At 34.7% G+C, this 19,968-nt stretch overlaps 1 protein-coding gene across 1 annotated transcript; it reads right to left on the bottom strand.

The window, feature by feature from the left end:
• Positions 1–5,402: 5,402 nt before the first annotated feature.
• LOC132558415 (NCK-interacting protein with SH3 domain-like) lies at positions 5,403–18,874 on the bottom strand. Its single transcript, XM_060222975.1, has 11 exons — positions 18,645–18,874; positions 16,315–16,424; positions 14,301–14,497; positions 13,561–14,105; positions 12,565–12,729; positions 11,656–11,742; positions 11,328–11,466; positions 10,264–10,344; positions 9,554–9,775; positions 8,909–9,081; positions 5,403–8,398 (listed from the first exon to the last, which is right to left on the bottom strand). Exons 1-11 carry the CDS (start codon positions 18,810–18,812, stop codon positions 8,219–8,221), a joined length of 2,067 nt encoding a protein of 688 aa, XP_060078958.1. The 5' UTR covers positions 18,813–18,874; the 3' UTR covers positions 5,403–8,218.
• Positions 18,875–19,968: the final 1,094 nt, after the last annotated feature.

Raw genomic sequence — 19,968 nt, 5'->3', positions numbered from 1 at the left:
ATTTCATTGTCATGGTGGTATTGACAGTAGGAATTGGGCAACAGGCAGAGCCTATGAAAGCCCTCTCCTTACAGTGCATAAACAAGTATACAGACACATCAATCAAAATTAGAGATAACAGATAATAATAATATTAGGAAATAGGTCTCTGATTTTATCAACTCCTGACATAGATAAATTGTCTGCACTGTAAGTATGCATTAAAATGTACATGTATAACAAACTAACCTTTATGTTCATATTCTGTATGTTTGATGTTTGACCGACCGTATAATCTTTCTATGATACATAATATCAAGGATGATTTTTTTGTTTTGTTTTGTTTTTGTTTTGTTTTGTTTTTTATTTGTTTTGTTTTTTATTTGTTTACTTCAACATTTATTTTCATTGAAAGAAGAGTTTTTTTATGTTGTTCAAAGCATGATTTAGAATAGAATGTTTTTCCCCGTGTGTATAAGAAAACAAACTGCGGTGGAGATGCTCGTGAATAATATATTCGTCATGCTTACTTTTTTAGCTTACTAGGTCAGCATCTAAAAGTATTACAACATTGCAAGATCACTGATGTGTATACTGGTACAAAATTTATGTTTCGAAATGTACATATTTATATATTTATACATAAAACCATTTGGATCAGGATATCAACGGCCCCAACAAACATGTTACGGTGTTTACGAAAGAGTTCTAAGAGCAAGTTAGTCTTTTGTAAGTATTGTATACATGAATGTGTGCTGTGCTACTTTTATTGTTGAAAAATAACCACTCTGTTGTCGAAATACATTTTCTTATATGCATTTCAATGTGGAGATGAATACCATTATCTATTACAGTTTGTAACAAAACCTACTTTTTTTTACAAGATTTGATGAAAATTTTGATTAATGTTAGAAAGTTACATGCCAAATATAAGAGGCGTTTTAAACACTAATAAAAACAAGCAGTAATCAGAATTTTAGTAACTTGTGCAATTGGTTGTGTAAAAATTACGAATTTCCATCATAAATCTTTATGTTACTGATGCCAGGCGATTCCATCTTCACGTGGATCCTCTAACCTTGATTGTTTCTGCGCTGTCAACTACAACCTCCAGATGTGCGCCGACTAGGGTGATCAAATCCTAGTCTGAAACCATCTAGCCTCTTCCACCATGTACCACTGCTGATGTTGTCACATTTATCTTGTGATTGATGTTGTTATCACTAAACAAATGTCACATACTTCACTCCAAATCACAAACTCTATATTGGAGTGATTCTGAAGAGTCACACAACACTACTTTGATGCCCACGATTCTGCCCGCATCCTCCACAACCACATTGATGTTGACTCTGCTTGCTGGCATACTGAACCAATCAGGTGCTTCACGGCTTTCCCGATGACAACTATAGTCTTCACAGCCCTCCACAAAGACTGACTCTACAGCCAACCTTCACAGGGAAGAACAATTGCCTCCAACCCTGTCAATCATCCACCCGCTCCTGATATTTTGTTTCCTTCCTCTCGGATGCCTCCTTCATACGTTATTCCCGTGGTACTGTCAGTTCCACATTGATGACCTGTTTGGTTGTCGACGACCACAGTACTATGTTTGGTCTCTGGCTTGTGGTGATGATTTCCTCTGGGAATTTCATCTTGGCGTTTCGATCTGCCTTCATCTGCCAGTGTTGCGTTGTTGCCATGATCCCTGTTCCCTCCGCCCTTCCTTTCCAATTTCACCTGTCCGATTAAAATGTACAAACTTAGGCCCCTTTGTCACCTTTGCTGGTTTTTCCCTATGCACGTCCAGTGTTACTGCAAGTGAAGAAAGCACTTTGCGTGGCACCACGTCCACAGGCACTCGGCAGCATGATAAGTTCCAGGTTCGTCACTCTCTGGCACAAGGCACACTTCGGATCTTCACTGAGACCCCATGTACAAATGTTCGTTGGGCTTGGCAGCACATCATACACAGATCTCGGAAGAAATCTGATATGTTGCTCCATGAGAGAGTCTTCTCTCTAACCCCACTGCCAGTTTAGTCAACTCCCTTGTTTCTTCATGCACGGGGTCTTTACCATTTTCTGCTCCTCCTCCATTTTCCTCACTTCTTTCTGCACCATTCTTCTCTGTTGTTCTGTTCCAGCCTTACTCCACATCTGCCCTGTCGATGTTCCCAGTCCTTGCCTGCAAAGTGCTATACTTCCCACGATATCTCCATGCCCAAGCCTCGACTCGACTCGACTTTTGAATTGTCCTGTCAGCTTTCCATTTTCCCCCGGTCTTAACCTTCACCTTTGCTTCCCTGACCTTCACATCTTTGCTGTTTTGCAGTAAGAGAAGTTGCCTGACCTTGGTCACTTTATGTTCCCCAGTAAGATATTTTAGAGGAATATCCAGCTTTGTACCTTCTCCATACAAGCCGATGCTGCAAAAGCGTCTTAGCAATCCCATCCATCTGGGTAGAAAGCTTGTCACCACGCGTTCCATCTTTACAACTGCTGACAAGGTATATCATATACCAGAACTGACCATAGTGTCCGTGGAAGCACATCGTTTAGGCAAACCAAGGTCTTGACTCTTCCAGGTAGTTGCTCCTGTCTACCATTGTCATCCATCCATTGGCTTGTTAGAACATAACTACGGCATTCTCTCCATCAGCTAGCGAGCTGTCAAATCGCTTCCAAGGCACTTGATTGGTTTATCTTAGGAAATTGGAATAATTTCCTTATAATGATTTTGTTGTTTCTGTTTATGTTGTAAATATAACCTGATGCTTGTTAGTTTTGTAAAAAAAAATATGCAGTTAAAAAATCTGTAAGTACGTCATAAAATAGGTCACTGATGAATAAATTATCAGAACATATAATACCATATATTAAAGTTGTAATTTTATGTTACACGACTTTAGAAAACACGTGTTGAAATCCGGTCTAGTTTATTGTCAAATGGACTCGCTTGTTCAGTGTTTTACTCATTTAACAGTTGATTCACCTGACTCTCGTATGGTAGCTACAGGGAAACATGCCATGAGGTAGCGGTGCTTTAGGGGAGGTAACTTAGGTCAAAGATGAGATGCTATAACGATCGCGATAAATCCGAAGCTGTAATGATTATTCCTAGAAGTTGTCCAAGGCAAAAACGTGGTACCTTTCTTCCGTCCGTCCAATCATTGAAATGATTTTGTTAAATTGATGATAACTTTCACTATATTGTACATATAATGCAAATGTAAATTGTGTATACATTAACTGCTATCCCAAGCTAAGACTTCTAACCAAATTTCAATTTAAAAAAATTACATTGAAGATTTGAATTTTCCTATATAAATCTTCTTTGCAAGAACAGTAGAACATCTTTTGAAATTTCGGTCAATTTGATTAATTTTTGGCCCTGTTTATCAGCCCCTGAGGGTCAGCCAAGGTCAATATGTGCATCTCATCAAACTGTAAGCTTATACTAATAAACAAAAAAGCCAACCAAGCTTAGACTCTTTCTGAAAGAAATGATGTAAGTTAAAAAATGATTGATTTACTTCTATATGTATGTTAGCAACATTTTGAGATTGGCAGGTATTATAATCATGCAGCTCATTAATTTGATTGGGTAGGATATCTGGTAAATAACTAAATGTCAGTCCATGAATGATTATATGAAGCTGGATCATTTCATGTTTATGTCTCAGACAATGACTATATTTCAGTTTCCTGGTAAATGGATTAGTTAGTTTAGTGGTTCCACAGATTATTCAAATAGCTTCAAGTTGGATACACTAACCGTTTTACATATTCTATTGAGAGGTTGTCACATACACATATTCCAACATGGGATGAATAAAACTGCATTTGTTGCAGATTTTGTCTGTCAACTCTAAATTTCAATTTTTGAAAAGTGTTAATGTCATATGATGCTTTGATAATGATATTGTTGATGCACTATCTTCAGTCAGCTTTGTCAGAGATAGTAATACCAAGGTGTTGGTGAGAAGTAACTTCAGAAACAGGAGTGTTTGTTTAAATGGAGAACCAAATAAGGAGATTGTTTACTTTTTTCCTCGCTACGAGACTCTACGTTTTATTAGGATTTAAATGAACCATCCATTTAGAAGACCATTCTTGCATCAAGATGAAGTTGTTTGTAGAATGCGAGAAGCATTTAAAGGAGTAACACAAAAAAAAATCCACTGTTAAAATAACATTGATTAACCTTCACTCAAGAATGCTTCAAACCAGATTTGGAGAAAATCATATTCTTACAGGAGTACTATTTTAAAGAATTTGCTATTTCCCCTGCTGAGCCACACCCTTCCTGCCCCAGGGGACGAGACCCACCATTCACACTATTGATAACGCCTCCCAAAACAATGCTTCAGACCAAATTTGGATAAAATCATATTCTTACAGGAAGAGAAAGGATTTTATCAAATTAGCTCTATTTCCCCTAGTTGCACTTGCCCATTCAGCCCCAAGGAGTGAAGACCCACCATTTATATATAATTTGTTCACTTTCCCAAAAAGATGCTTCTGACAACATTTGGTCAAAATGGGCATAGCGGTTCATGACTAGTAGAAATGTGTAGAGTAAGGTGATGGACAATCAGACTACGGATGCCACAGTATGCCAACAGGTCACTTGGCGTTGTGGACTTGATGAGCTAAACACAGCAAAGCTGGCAACAATTGAAGACCAGCAAGAAAATATACAGCTTGCCTCGAAAACAAGACATGGGCATCACAAGTAGACAGATTCACTGGGCAGATAGCTAACAGCTGTACTAGTGTAGAACAATTTTGAATCATTAAACCTGAAGGACTGGAGAAACGTATCTTCTGTCCAAGTGGACAACCACCTTTCAAAAATGCTTATAATGTTTCAAATACAGTGAAAACCATTTAATGTGTTCTATTTGTCAGGGGAAAATGTGATAATAAATGGAACGTGACATTAACAGTTGGCACATTTTTCTGGACGTCTAAACCCCTAAGTTAATTTTCAGATGCGCCAAACCTGACTTGATAGTAACAGAAATTGTTTGAAGACAATAATACATTTGTAATTTAATTTGTACATCTGTGAAAGCTCTCCAGTAGAATAAAAAAATTTATCCAAATATTTCCCAAACTATAATAATGATAGTTATGTGTCCAATTTACAAAGATATTATCATTAGTGTAAATAATGAAGCATTATGAACTGTCCAGTAAACCTCTGATTGGAATAGCCTCCTATGACTTACTACCAGTAAGTGTAATACAAAGTAGGATCCCCTTTCTCTCTCTCACCAGGTCCTTTTCTGATCATTTTATGGTGTGAGTGTTGGCTAAATGGTATGAATTAATTGATGTTCTAATGATACAAGAGACAAGTTTGATTCTGCAACCTATCACAGTGTAATGAAAAAAGAGAAATAACATATCACTCAATGTGTTTTAAATTTCTTTTATTTATATTGCTCTGAAAAAAAAATTAACAATTTCTAGTTAAATAAATTCCTTTCTTTTTTGGAGGTCTCTCTTAGTAACTAAAAGTTGATTTTATTTCTGAGTATTATTTTTCATAAATACAAACTAGAATTACCTTTCTAATGGCTGGAACCCACATCTTTGCAGTCTGAATAATATTGTCCTTTGAATTTAAGGACAAACATAATATTCAAATGTAAACAAGTGGTCCAAAGAGCCTTAACAGTCTCCTGAGTCACAATGCTTCTTGTAACATGTCATAGAAATTATTTTGTTAAAAACGCTAAGGCTTCTAACCAAATTTGAAATAAAAAGATATAACACTCAAGATTTGAATTTTCCTATATAAAAATCTTCCATCAAGTAACAGTAGAACATCTTTAAAATTTCAGTCAATTTGACCCATTTTTGGCGCCCCCTCTTAACCCCTCATCAGCCCCTGGGGGTCAGTCAAGGGCAATATGTGCAGCTCATCAAACTCTCAGCTTATACTTATAACAAAAAATTCTCACAAAGTTTGAACAATTCTGAAAGAAAATAAACAAATTATGCTAAAAATAATGTAATATCCTTAAAGAAAATATAGTATATTTTACCTCCTCCAAAAGGGGAAATGTGAGAACCTGGGGTCATGAAATTTACAATATTCATAAAGCACCGTAAGACACTTCCATCCATGAAGAGTATTTAGTTCTATATTATCTGGGTATTGAGAAGAAGATTTTTGAAATTTCAGTCCATTTGAACCATTTTTTGACCTACCCAACAGTACCTGTAGATCAGTCGAGGCCAATATGTGCATCTCATCAAACTGTCATCCTAAACTAATAATTCAAGCCAAGTTTGAATTATTCCCAATAGAAAATAAACAAATGTTCAAAAATGTGATTTTCCTATATAAACTATAGTCAACTTTACTCCATCCCCAGTGGGAAATGTGTGACCCTGGGGTCATGAAATTTACATGTTTTGTAAAGCATCTGAAGGCCTTTCTATCCATGAAAAGTACCTGATTCTATCATGCCTGTGATTTGAGAAGCAGATTTTTTGATGTTTGAATCAATTTGACCCTTTTTGGCCCCGGGGACCATATAACTAAAAATTTTGGTGTGTCTTAAGCCATGAAAGGTTTTTGTAAAACTTCATTGAAATCAGTGAAATCAGGAGTTTTCCGGAAGTCGAAATGGTTAAACTTTATGATATACGAAACACGACGCCAGACAAAAGGGACCGCAACAGATCACTCTTAGACTTTGTCGCAGGTGACCTAAAAAGCCAAGGGGATAATCTTGTACCTAAAATTATATAAATATACCCTATCTGACCAACATACAGGATCAACAATATACAATGTATTTATTCACTTAGGACAACCTTTCATAAACCATGTAAAACAGTTTTCTTTTCATGGGCAACCTAATGAGATTTTATTAGAAATTTGATTTTCACAGTAAAAATTACCTCACACAAATATGTAATTACACAAGTCGTGTGGTCTATTCCATTTTATATATATTTATAGATTAAAAACAGAAGTATGTAAAATTGACAAAGTACACATGTGCTTTACAAATCAGCCACCAGTACATATAAAGTAACATATACAGTATTTAAATACAGTGCAATATTGTAAAAAAATCTGAACCATATAAAGGACACTCTTAATCATTTCTCTTGTATAAATACATGTACATTTGTCATACACCTACCCAATCACTTCTATAGATGTCATACACCTACCCAATCACTTCCATAGATGTCATACACCTACCCAATCACTTTTGTAGATAGACACCTCATTCATACAAAAAGTTACGATACATGTACAATACTTCAATAATGCCTTCCTCCAGCACAAAAATGAACCCCTGTCACTTGAGATGTATTACATCCCCTTCATTCAATTATGTGTGACTATTTATAGAAATGTTTACTGGTGTAAAGTTTGACAGATTCCACTTAAAATTGTTGAATCAAGCTGTTACAGTATACACTCCACCTGCTTGAACAGTGAATAATCCATTTCAGGAGATCTTCAGACATCAAAACAAATGTACAAAAATCTCTCATTGATATTCATTTGGCGTGTGTAAAATATTAACACAACATCCTTTCAGTCTAATCTTTCATTAGTTTGCAATTAATCTATTACACAGCCACTTGATGAATTCTAAAAATTGACTTCCTTATATCTAATACAAAAGTGATGCTTATGTAATGATAGGCAAAGCAAAACAGGTGATTGTGACCATAGCCTTAATGCAATGCTGTCTGATATACTTAGTAAAAAGAAATATAGATGCATGCACATGGATAGAAAAATTGTGATAAAATAAAAAAAATTTTGCAAAATGAAGTATGAAATGTAATGCTTTATGGTAAGGAAATTATCATTAATATCCGAGTAGTTTTTTGATGATATATTTTTCTTATTTCTTCAGTAATTTGGGAAATAATCTTTTTGTCATATACTGGTTACATATGATATTACAGAATTTATATACTTTGCAGATCCTTGCATCAGATATGCTCTATCTGACAAGCCTAATAATATGATATTTCAAAACCTACACCTTGAAGGCATTTTCCACTTTCGTTACTGGCATGCACCTTTGCATACACATGAGACAAACCACTTGTTCAACCAATTAGACTCATATTTTAACCAAATGACTCATTTAGCCACACCCTTGTCTGAATCTGTATCTGCCTCCTCTGTTTCTATGTGATTCAGACACTTCAGCAGCTTCCCCTGGGGATGTTTACATTTTTATCAATCACAACTTTTCTAATAACTGAATGACTCTTTTAGCCACACCCTTGTCTGAATCTGTATCTGCCTCCTCTGTTTCTATGTGATTCAGACACTTCAGCAGCTCCCCCTGGCGATGTTTATAGTCACTGTATTCTGAATTTGTCACCACCAATTCCACTAAAGTCAACATAGATGACCGTACCTGCAGCAGACAAACGTAAAACTTCAGGCAACCACTTACATACACTGAGGTTATAGAGCTCACTTATCCTAAAAATCTAATAATTACAGAAGCATATTAGTGCAACTTTAAAACATTTTTATTTTGTGTTTTACACACCTTAATCTGTAAATTTTACACATTAATCAATAAACTTTAAACTATAAATTTTATACTTTAATCTGTAAATTTTACACCGAAATCTGTAAATTTTACACTTCAAAGTGGAAAACATGAAATAAAAAAGTTTTTAAAGTTGCACTTATATGCTTCTGTAGTCTACAGAGCAATAATCAATGGTTATCAAAAAATTTTGTTTTGTATATAAACACTGAACTCTTAATTTTCCATTTTTTCAGAACAGTAATCCATATGATATCAAGAGAAACAATGAAAGAAAATGATTTTTCCTTCCATTGTTTTAAACACTATCAAAAAAATTATGCAAATATGATGTAAAACAATGCCAGTGGTTCTGTAAAAATGGCAGACCTGGTCGCCTGGCTGTAGATCTGTTAGCTGGCGAATGAGGATGTCCACCAGTACTTTAGCATCGTTTGTATATAAAAGGTTTGCAGTCGCAGTACTACTAAAAACGTCGGTCATGAACTTGATCACAGAGTGGACACTGGTTACCTGATGATTAAACATCTTCACTGGATCATCTGTAAGGATTATAATAGGGTCACATTAACAATAGTGTACATGGTATGGAAGCATTTACAAAATTTCCAAATTTCCAACTCTAAACCACTAAGGCTGTGATTGAATAAAAGGATCTTACAGGTGAACACTGTACTTGCCCTACAATAAGCCAAGGGGGATAATTATACAAATCATGACAAATAATTGTGGGTTGAGGGTAGAGGTAATAGACTTATTGTAGGCCAATGAAATAGCATTTGTTTGTGATTCTACTCAAAAGATATGGATGGGTTTATTACAAGATATCGGCTTTTAGCTGGATAGATGTACGATGACAACTGAATTTGATTTCTCTAGAATTACAATGAAATTATGCAGCATCCCTGAGCTTTGCTAAAAACAGCTAAAGCAAGGAGTATTTAAAGGTTTTTCACATTTATAACATTTAAGTGATAAATATTGTTCTGCATGGCATTAAACTCATGGACTTACCTCTACGATTAAAAAGTACAAGAATTTTTTCTGTGAAGGTCTGCAGTGAAGCTTTGCCCTGTATGACAGCCATGATACTGTTAGTAGAGAGACTGTGGTAATGCAGGTTCAGAGCCAACATCAGATTAACCAGGGAGTCTGTAGTCTGGTCTGCATGTTCTGGTGTGGGTGGCTCCTCCAGCAAGTTAAACACAAAGTCTATAAACTCAGCATTTACATGATCTGGAAAAAAATGGCCTTGTCGATAAAAAGTAGAGCTGAAAGTGTTTTACACTTTTTTTTATAAGGGGTGTTCTCATTTTCATTACTTATGTAATTTCTTATTATAAATAAGGAAAGGGCAAGTGTAACTACAAATTTAGCTGATTTACCATATACTGTATGGACATATATCTAAAACAATAAAATTTCAAATATTTGTGAACTCTTACCTGTAAACTGAGCATGACATCATAAACTCACTTGTTTACATCAAACTAAGATTTCACCACAAATTTGCCCTTGAACTAAAAGCTTCAAAACTTTTTGAACTTACCCTAAAAGCTAAACTTATAATTCCACAGTAATGTTTTGATTTGTAATTAAGGATTTAATCGTGAACTCATTATTTGATATCTAAACATTATATTTTATACTCTTAAATATGAATCTTTACAGCAAGTATTACATTATATCATGAACAAATCTGACCAATTTCATCATAAACTTACCCTCTAAACTAACAGGGAAGGACTCTCCTGTACAAAACACCATAGTCAGTACTAGGGCTACATAGTTAAGACGACGCACATCTAAAAATAAAAAAAAACATGTAGATTCATTCCACCTTAATACTATATCATAATTACCAGTATATTTAGAACTGGGATAGGTGTGTGATATACTTCACTTATTTTCACGGAAAATAAACCTTGAAGGATGGAAATGATATTTTATAAAGATTTTATCAAACTTGAAAATATTTGGATATTGACTGGTTAGTTTAGTTTAGTTTAGTTTATTACCAGTGCCGGATCGTTATGATCCTCTATACCGGTCTCAGTGATACAATGATAATGTTTATAATTATTGTCATTTGAGACATCAGATCCAGGAACTACAGAATTTCAGCTTTATAATTATATACCAGTTCTTGATTTGTCCAGTGTTCATCTAATCTATTTTTGAAAGAGTTAACTGTTGGTGCCGATACAATATACTCTGGAAGATTGTTCCATATTTTGACCATAATATAAGTTTTGAATTTTGAAAACAAACTACTATTTACTGCTTACTTGTTTAATTTACTACTTAATAAGTGAAAGAAAATTTCTCCCTCGGAAAGTTGATAAGAGTCAGCAAGTGTTTCCAACAGAAAGATACTCCTTATATAAAAGAAAAGACACATGCCATGTGCCAGGGGAAAGATTGAAATTTTTCTTAAGTAATCAGCAAGCTCAAAGAAAGATTTCTGAAGACCTTACAAAAACAAGCCTCTATTAGGGACCGAGATAGGACTAGCTCACTAGTGTGATGCTCTATCTCATAAGCCGAGGAAAAAATCTCTAAAGCTAACATAGCAGCACTAGTATTTTTTTGATAAACTTTTTACATTATAATTTCAAATGTGTTTATTCTATGTATTATAAAAGTTAAGTTTTGTTTGTGTAATAAATAAGTGATTATTTTTTATTTTCTTTGTTTTGTAAAAACAAAGAGGAGAAATATCTGCTTGCTGTAAAATGTTTCATGGATACAAAACAGGACTGAGGAGCTGAAAATGATTTTTACTCACCAGTGAAATTATTACGGAGGTCACTGACCAGTTCTAAAGGTAAAACAGAATACAACAGCTGGGACACAATTACATCTTCCAGACTACAAAGGGCTCCAAATACTTGTAGCAAACTCAGTCGTAAACTTAAACGGGTTTCCTGAAAATACATTATCAAAAATCTTAATGAAGGTTTTACGTAATATGGATTAAGCTAAAATTTACATAATTCTTGTTACTTACTAACAAATCAGGAATGAAAATGAACAAATATAAAATTAATAATTAAACATGTTCCTGAATCTGAAACATCATAAAAAAAAATCCTACATCAAGAGATAAATCTCACCATTTGAAAATATTGCACCAGGTTGTGTAAAACTTCATATGAATCTTTGGCAACAGCTCTCCTACATACCGAGGCTTTGGCATTTTCCTGTGAAGAAAAGTACAACATACACCTCAGTATTTCTGTGGGGGTATGATCTAGCATCCTTAAAAAACTAGAGTGATTAAACTAATTTTTAAAAAAAAAACCACTGTGGCCTTTTTTCTTTTTATACTGAACAACAACATGTTAAAAAAAAGAAAAGAAAATTATTGCTGTATACCTTTAGATGTAAAATCGAGAGAAAATTTGTTTTCATTGGTTTATGTAATTCTTAATGCACTGAAAAATATTCCTGGTATTGCAAATGGATAATCTATCCAATCAGTGATTTGGCAATTCACTGGTCGTGTGTTAAATTATTTATCTAAACAGAAGAATTGTGATACAACACAAAATACGATAAAACACTTCATTGGGAGAACTGGATATGTGTTAGAAGACAGAACAGGAAACACTGCACACAGGTTTCCATTAACAGTATGGTAAATACAACAAAATATAACCATGAAAAGCAATCACATGCAAGTGCTTTCTATGCGAAAGCATTGGATGAGTTTGAGTGGAATTGGCCGAAAAGAAGGATTGTGGAGAAACCAATTTTTTATTTACATTAATAATGACATTGACTTTTGACCTGATTAATAATCTCAAGCAATTACAAGTAAGCAAAGGATTGTTTCTGAGATAAACAGGCCCAACAGAACTTGAGAATTATGAAAACCTTTTTTGTATTCATAGCAACAGTGATGTTGACCTTCAATCTATGGACTTGAAAAGCAATCCTGCCCTATAGAAGTGGAAGTGGGATGGATAGAAAAATGGACAGACAAGGGTGATTATATATCCTCTTTCGATAGCCAATCTTACAAGTACAGATAGTAGTTCATCCAAGTGGCCCTGTATAATCTGTTGATCCTGGTGAAGAGCCCAACTCCTTTGCTGGGAGTCATCTTTACAGGCGACTAACTCGGAAAACACATACTGAAGTCGCATGGAATCATGACCGGAGTCTTCATCAGACATGTCGCTGTTCTGGAGTTTTTAAATAAGTTAAATGTTACAATTCCATGTTAGATCAGTGATTTGGAGTTCACAGTCATATACATTTTATACAAGTATACAAGACTGAGCAATAGTATTAACAAGCAAGGCATTACCCCCCCCCCCCACTTTATATAAGGTATATTCAGTTTTATGGTAAGTGCAAATTCCTGTCTATATTTTAACACATGAATTGATAAATCTAACTGTTGGGACAAATGAGACATAGTTTTCTAAATTACTTCATTAAAATTCGGAAATTCAACATACTATCAATGTCCAGTTATTGTTTTAAAATGAAGGTGTATTTCTATGTGCCACAAACTGCCATTCGAACTGATAAAATTTGTCAGTTGTCTTCAGCAATACATCTTGGTCACTATGAATGTGTGAACAAAAGTCCACAGCTCTGAATGTTGAGGGCACGTGACATCTTTTTTACTACAAAATAAACCTACCATCCAAACAAATAATAACACTTCAAACTTGACAACAGTAGATGCTGGATTATATTTGGTTTGTCTTGCACAATGTGATGTACAACCAGATGAACTGACCAACATAAATGGATGTGTAAACCTATAGTCGCCATCCAAATCACTGGTGGAGGACTGAACATAACAAGGACTTTTTAAACAAGTTTATCTCTTAACAATCTGCATCAGAATGAAATATAAAGCTGATAAAGCTATAATGTTACCATTAAACAGGTTAAATTTTTTCCCATTTTGCCTGATATAAATCGATTTAATATTCTGTAACAAAAATAATGTTCGATATTTATCAACTTAACAATACCGGTATAAACCTAGATAGACTCACCTCATTGAAAGTGAAGAGAACTTTTTCCATAAGTGATCCCACTTGAGGTATCATACTACCAACATGAATTAACACCACTTCCACTGCCAGACATGACATGTCATGACTTAGTCCTGTATGACGCCTCACTTCCTCTGCTAGACCCGCTCCGAGATGGGAAGGGATTGGAAGGTTAGAAACATTGATAACAGAAGGAGAATCAAACTGACGACTTGGACTGCTTGGAAATGAGCCCTGAACTTTGCTGGGTGAAAGCATCTGTCTGCTGGGTGAGGTAGGAGTAGTGTCCACTTTTAGACTACCCTGGACTGACGCCACGCCAGCCCCACTACAGCTTACATTGTCACTAGTGCCCTGCTCTGCTACTGAACCAGGACTCAAGGTTCCCTCCTGTGACCCTTCTGGAATACAAGATGTAATTTCCCCTGACTGGGCCCCTGTAGTTGTGATTTCCCCTGGCTGGGCCCCTGTGGGTGTGTTTCCAGTGACAGATAGACGTGGTGGGGAGGGAGCCTTCCGGCGCACAGAGGATCTTTTGTCTGTACCTAGTAGAAATACTAAAGATTTATTCGCATGTATACTTTCTAAATGCACATTAAATTCAAGTTAATCATAAATATATGTATCTCAACTTCATACTGAACAACAATACAAATGAAAAGTTATTTTAAAAAGTAAAATTATTATTATACAATTCAAATCAAATAAGTCAAACAATACTTGATTATCAGAACAAGTACCAGCATGTGAAGTAGGAGAGGAAGGATCGGATCCATCACTGTTGGACTGGAAACCCTTTTTAGATGATGACCGACTGGACTTCTTCAGACTAGGTATTTCACTGGTCTCTTGCCCTGTGTTGTTTGAAATCTGATTTGCAGGAGGTAACCTCTTGCTATATTCCTCCACTACAGATTGCCTGTGCTGTGTTAGCTTTCTGAAAAGAAGCGAAGCAGTAACAACAGTTGCATAAATATATTGTTTTATGTTTTAAAACATTGTTATCCTATTTGGTATTTTACCAAAACAGCTACGATATGTATAATGTATAAACATTTTTTGTTTTATAATGATTGTGAATCAATATATCAGCTGATATTAATCAAACTTGTTGACTTGCATGTAAGCACAAAGGGTTCATACTGTAGGAGGAAACAGGATTACCATAGAAAAATCCAAGTGGATGGGCAGGTAGCATCCATGCCCTTTCATGTCCACTAAGGGAATCAAACCCTAGATAGCTAGGTAACCAGATTATTTTTTCCCAAGCTTTTTATTTCAAAGTGGTCAAGACTATGTTTGACTTTCAAATTTGACAAATAACCACCAAAATATAATCAGGTGCCAAGCTTGGCGTGATGCTGTGGTGTGAATATGAACTACACGTAAATAACTTGACAGGTTTGTGAGAGATATCTGGTATATGAGCTTTTTATTTTAAAAGTGGTCAATGGTGACCTTTCACTTTTAACCTTGACTGATGACCACAATAATCTTATTATATTATGTCATGTACCACTCCCTGTGTGAATATGAACTACATGTAAATAACTTGAGAGGTTTGTAAGAAATATCTGGTATATAAGCTTCTTATTTCAAAAGTGGTTAATGGTGACCTTTAACCTTTAACCTTAGCTGATGACCACAAAAATCCAGCACTTGCTGTGGCGTGAATATAAACTAACTCTATAGGACAAATACATAACCAGATCAGATACATATATTTTATATTTTGATGATGACTTTTAGTCCTGTCATGGTAACAGATTATGACACAATGTTAAATTAACCTATACAATGTCAATCATAAAACTATAGGAATAAATCTCTATATCAAAATGGTTTAAGTCAATGCATAAAAATAATCAGATCTAATGATGCTTTATAACACTAGACAAGAGGCACAAGGATATTAATGGTTACCTGAATTAAAATGCTTCTTGTTACATGTCATAGAAATAATTTTGTAAAAAAATATATAAAAATAACTTTATCTACATATCACGCATAATGTAAATGTAAAATGTAAACTGTGCAAAACGTTCAATGCAACCAAAATTTAATTAAAAGAAATTAAACTCAAAAACTTAATTTTCCTATATAAAATATTCCATCCAGTCAATGTGACCCATTTTTGGCCTCATCTAACAGCCCATGGGGGTCAGTCGAGGTCCATATGAGCATTTTATAAAATTGTCAGCTCAAACTGTTAATTCTTACCAAGTTTGAACTGTTCTGAAAAAACATAAACAAATTATGCTAAAAAAGGTGATTTTCTTATATACACTATCGTAAATTTAACCCCTTCCCCAAGATGAAATGTGAGACCAAGGGGTTCATGAAATTTACAATTTTTGAAAAGCACCATAAGACACTTCCACTTCCACACAGGAAGAATATTTGATTCTACATTATTTGCATATTGAGAAAAGAATTTTCGAAATTTCAGTCAATTTGACCCATTTTCGGTCCTGTCCATCAGCCCCTGGTGGTTGGCGACCATATAATTTACAGTTTTGGTGTGCATTTAGCTATGGAAGGTTTTTGTAAAATTTCAGTGAAATCGGTTCAAGAGTTTTGTGGAAGAAGTAAAAAATATTAAAAGTTCACGATGAACAATGCAAGACGAATGACAAAAGGAATTTTAATAGGTCCTCCTAAGACTTTGTCTCAGGTGACCTAAAATGTATGAAAGAATTCACATAGAGCGAGGTATTGGTAGACAAGAACAGATCACCTGATCAGAATACTTACTGGAGGTTCTGTCGGAGTTGTGCAGAATTTGGACACTTGTCTGCACTTGTCTGGTAGTGTATAGCTTGTATTGCCCTATCTATGGATTCCAAGACCTCCGAAAAAGCAACCTGAAAATAAACAAAAGGTACATGGGACTTGACAGTCACCTGAGCTCTATAAAAGCTGCTGGTTTTGTTGTTGCAACATAACATGTCATAGAAATCATCTTCTTGATAAAGGGAGATAACTTTACTTGATTGTAAAATGCACTCGTAACGCAAATAAAAAATAATAACAATACACCCGCCAACCCATGAAAAGGACTGAACTAAAAGAAATTACAAAGTATCCACTTCCTAAGGCGAAATGTGAGATCTTGAGGTTATCATGTAAGTTCATAATTTTGGATAAAGAAACTTAAGCTACTTTAATCAATGGAGAATATTTGATTCTGCCATATCTGGATCTTGTGAAGAAAATTTTGAAATTTCAGTCAATTTCATCTCTTTTGTTTCAGCCCCTCAGACCCTAGGGTTGGGGACCTTTTTGCTGCACAATACCAGTTCACCTTAGACCATAACAAGTACATGTACATGCAAAATTTTATTTAAATATTGGTTCAAAGGATTTAGAGAAAATTGAAAATATCAAATATCCATAGCTGAATGCTGAAGGATATAGGATAACAGACAATAGCAATTTAAATTGCAATATTTCACTTGAGATTTTGCCTCAGTTTACAGACCTGAAAATATACCGTTTTAGAAATACCTAAATAAAAATGATGGTATTTGTCTACTATTTTAATGAAGAAATGTGTTAATTTCAATGTGAAACTTATTCAAGTAATTTCAACCCTGTTAAGTGCATCTTTTGAAGAAAACAGATTAATATCAAAATTTGCATGTATTCTGTGATAATTATTTTCATTTTGTCTTTTTGGGACTCTGAGACTTTTTGTCTCTGGGGCTCGTCTATATCATGAGAACCCACTCTCTCTAAGTAATGGGAAAAGTTAAAGGTTAAAGGCAAGTTTTTAGAACTCAAATAAAAATATTTTTAAGAAATTAATGTTACAGATAACAATAAACAATACTGGTAATTATAAATACTAAGTACTAATATAAAAAGCATCACCATCACTAAGACACATTGTGAAAAAAGAGACATTTCCATTTGCACAATGCATTTTCTTGAAAAGTGAAGAATTTGGTAATAATGATATGTGATTAACATCTTTTCACATTTGTCATTAATCAAACTTTTCTTTTTTAAAGTTTGATAGGTTCCTCTGGAACTTATGCATTTGAAAAAGTACATTGTGCAAAAGAAAAACATGTATGATACCTTCATTTATTCCAGCTTTGATCAATATTTTTAAGAAGAAAATACAAACATGTCAACAGAATCTTAATTCAAACTCAAATTCCATGAAACTAATGACAGAATGAAAATATACATTGAGACCCATGAAAAAGTACCATGATATTATAAGACCAAGTATTCCAGAGGGATCAACATCTTCTACTTTACCGATGATAACTACTTCTTTTTCTGTCCAAGTAATCAATGTCACAGAGAACATGTTCATGATAAAAAGGTTAACAACACCATCATTAAGGGCATAAAAAATTTCCTTCTTTACATTGTGAAAGGAAATAGAATATTTTCAAATGAGATCAATGATGACCTTAAATACACTATGCTGAAGTGATAACTTTACTGCTGTAAGTTACTCATAATAAATCAATAATAAAATCTAGCTTTAAAACCAAAAAACCCATCTTAAAAACACATGTGCTATCAACTGTTGAAGATATGACTAACATTTGAACCTTCTGCTCTTACCCTTTTGTTTTCTGCTTTGACAGCTGGCTGAAGCTGATTGCAATCTTCATTTCATGAGAATAGAATATCAGTCTAGAAATCTAGAAGTCCGAAAGAAATTCTGAGCTTTTTCGGCAGATACACAATGTAAATGCGTTGACAAATACACAACGAACAGCACATATCTGACATGTGACAACTGACACTTCGGAGTGCATCAGTGCAACATTGATATTTACATGTCACCAATCAACTTGATATAATGAAATGTCAATGCGCGAAGTTCAGATAGATGTAGCAGTCCGCTATCGAGAGCCGCCGCAGGATGAATCATTGCATGCTCAACATATTAATTATTCAGAACTAGACAAAGACTTTATTGATTTTTGAGCGTCCTAACACTTTGACAACTTTCTGAAATTTCATACAATGACGATTTCATTTTTTTCCTTCTATATTTCATTATTTCAGTTTTAAGCATGCATTATCATCATGACACATTACGTAGTCCCCATACTCACATCTTCGTGTGTAATGTAATTTCTTGGAATGTAACCAACTTCTCCAAATCCGTTTTGAGCGATGAACCAGTCAACATGACTTGAATTTATGATAGTAAATCGGTCTCCTGCTTTGAAACTCAGATACTTTGGATTGCTTGAATTGTAGTCATATAATGCCTTAAACATCTTGTGCGTTCCGGTCAGCAAGACACTTTGATAATAAAGAGAACGACGCCTTTGCACTGCGCCTGCAGACGATTTGTGTTTTGCTGTCAAGCGTCTTCTCGAGGAGTATAGTATTGAAGCGTTCTGGTGACGATGATGCGTAATACTAATTATGACAAAAATAACCGAAAACGGAAAAGAGATAAAATTTCAGGTTTTGGATATCATGTAACTATAATACGTTATATGAAATTAACGATATTTATTGAATTATGGGGTTAGTGTACCTTTCCATTTAGATTTTAACATTTCTTTCGATCACTTTAGGTTTTCCTCAGTTGCCTCAGTTTTAAAACTCGCATCACTGACGCCGAGTCCAAGAGGGACGAAATAGCTGTATCATGCAGGTTAATTTGTGTTGTCTGTTTTCAACTTTAACCTTTTCCATAACTACTGCACCGTGAGAGGTAGAGATTTCATATTTGATATCCTTGTGACAAGACCTTTCCGGTGGTAACGGACATTTTGACCACATGGCCTTGACTGTAAGCTTTGACCTACATTTTAAAAAATATAACATTGCCCATAAAACTATTGCACCGTAAGAGGTAGGGCTTTCATATTTGCCATTTGGAGTCTTGTGATTCTTCCGATGGTACCAAACGTTTTGACTATGTGACCTTGACTGTGATCTTTGATCTACATTTAAAAAAACCATTGGCCGTTCTATTGCATCAGAACAGATATAACTTTCATATTTGGCATGTGTGTTCCTTGTGACAAGACCCTTCTGGTGATACCAACAATTTTTAACACGTGACCTTTATATAACTATTTTTGAAAGTAAAAAAAAATAAATGCCAAAATGAAGACATAAGCGTTTCAGAAAAGGTGAATGCGATTAGCACATGCCTTACAAAGTACAGTTTTAATGTCCTACTTCTGAATTTTGTTGCAACAGGGGGCATAGTGTTTCACAAACACATCTTGTTTAAATCTATATCAAATTGTGCTATTTACTTGTGTGTCCTTTGTACAGTCTAGTAAGGGTAAAGATATTCTTGGGAACAAGAAAAAATATAAGCGCTGCAGAATCGATACTTGAAGAGCTTGGAAGAGACTTAATGAAAACTGAACTCCATGAATGAATTCTTATATTGATGCCAATAGTGTCACC

Source organism: Ylistrum balloti, unplaced genomic scaffold (genome assembly GCF_031769215.1).
Source record: "Ylistrum balloti isolate Yb309-2 unplaced genomic scaffold, AGI_CSIRO_Ybal_v1 Utg370790, whole genome shotgun sequence".
NCBI classification, from domain to species: Eukaryota; Metazoa; Mollusca; class Bivalvia; order Pectinida; family Pectinidae; genus Ylistrum; species Ylistrum balloti.
This window is presented reverse-complemented; position numbering and strand designations above follow the sequence as displayed.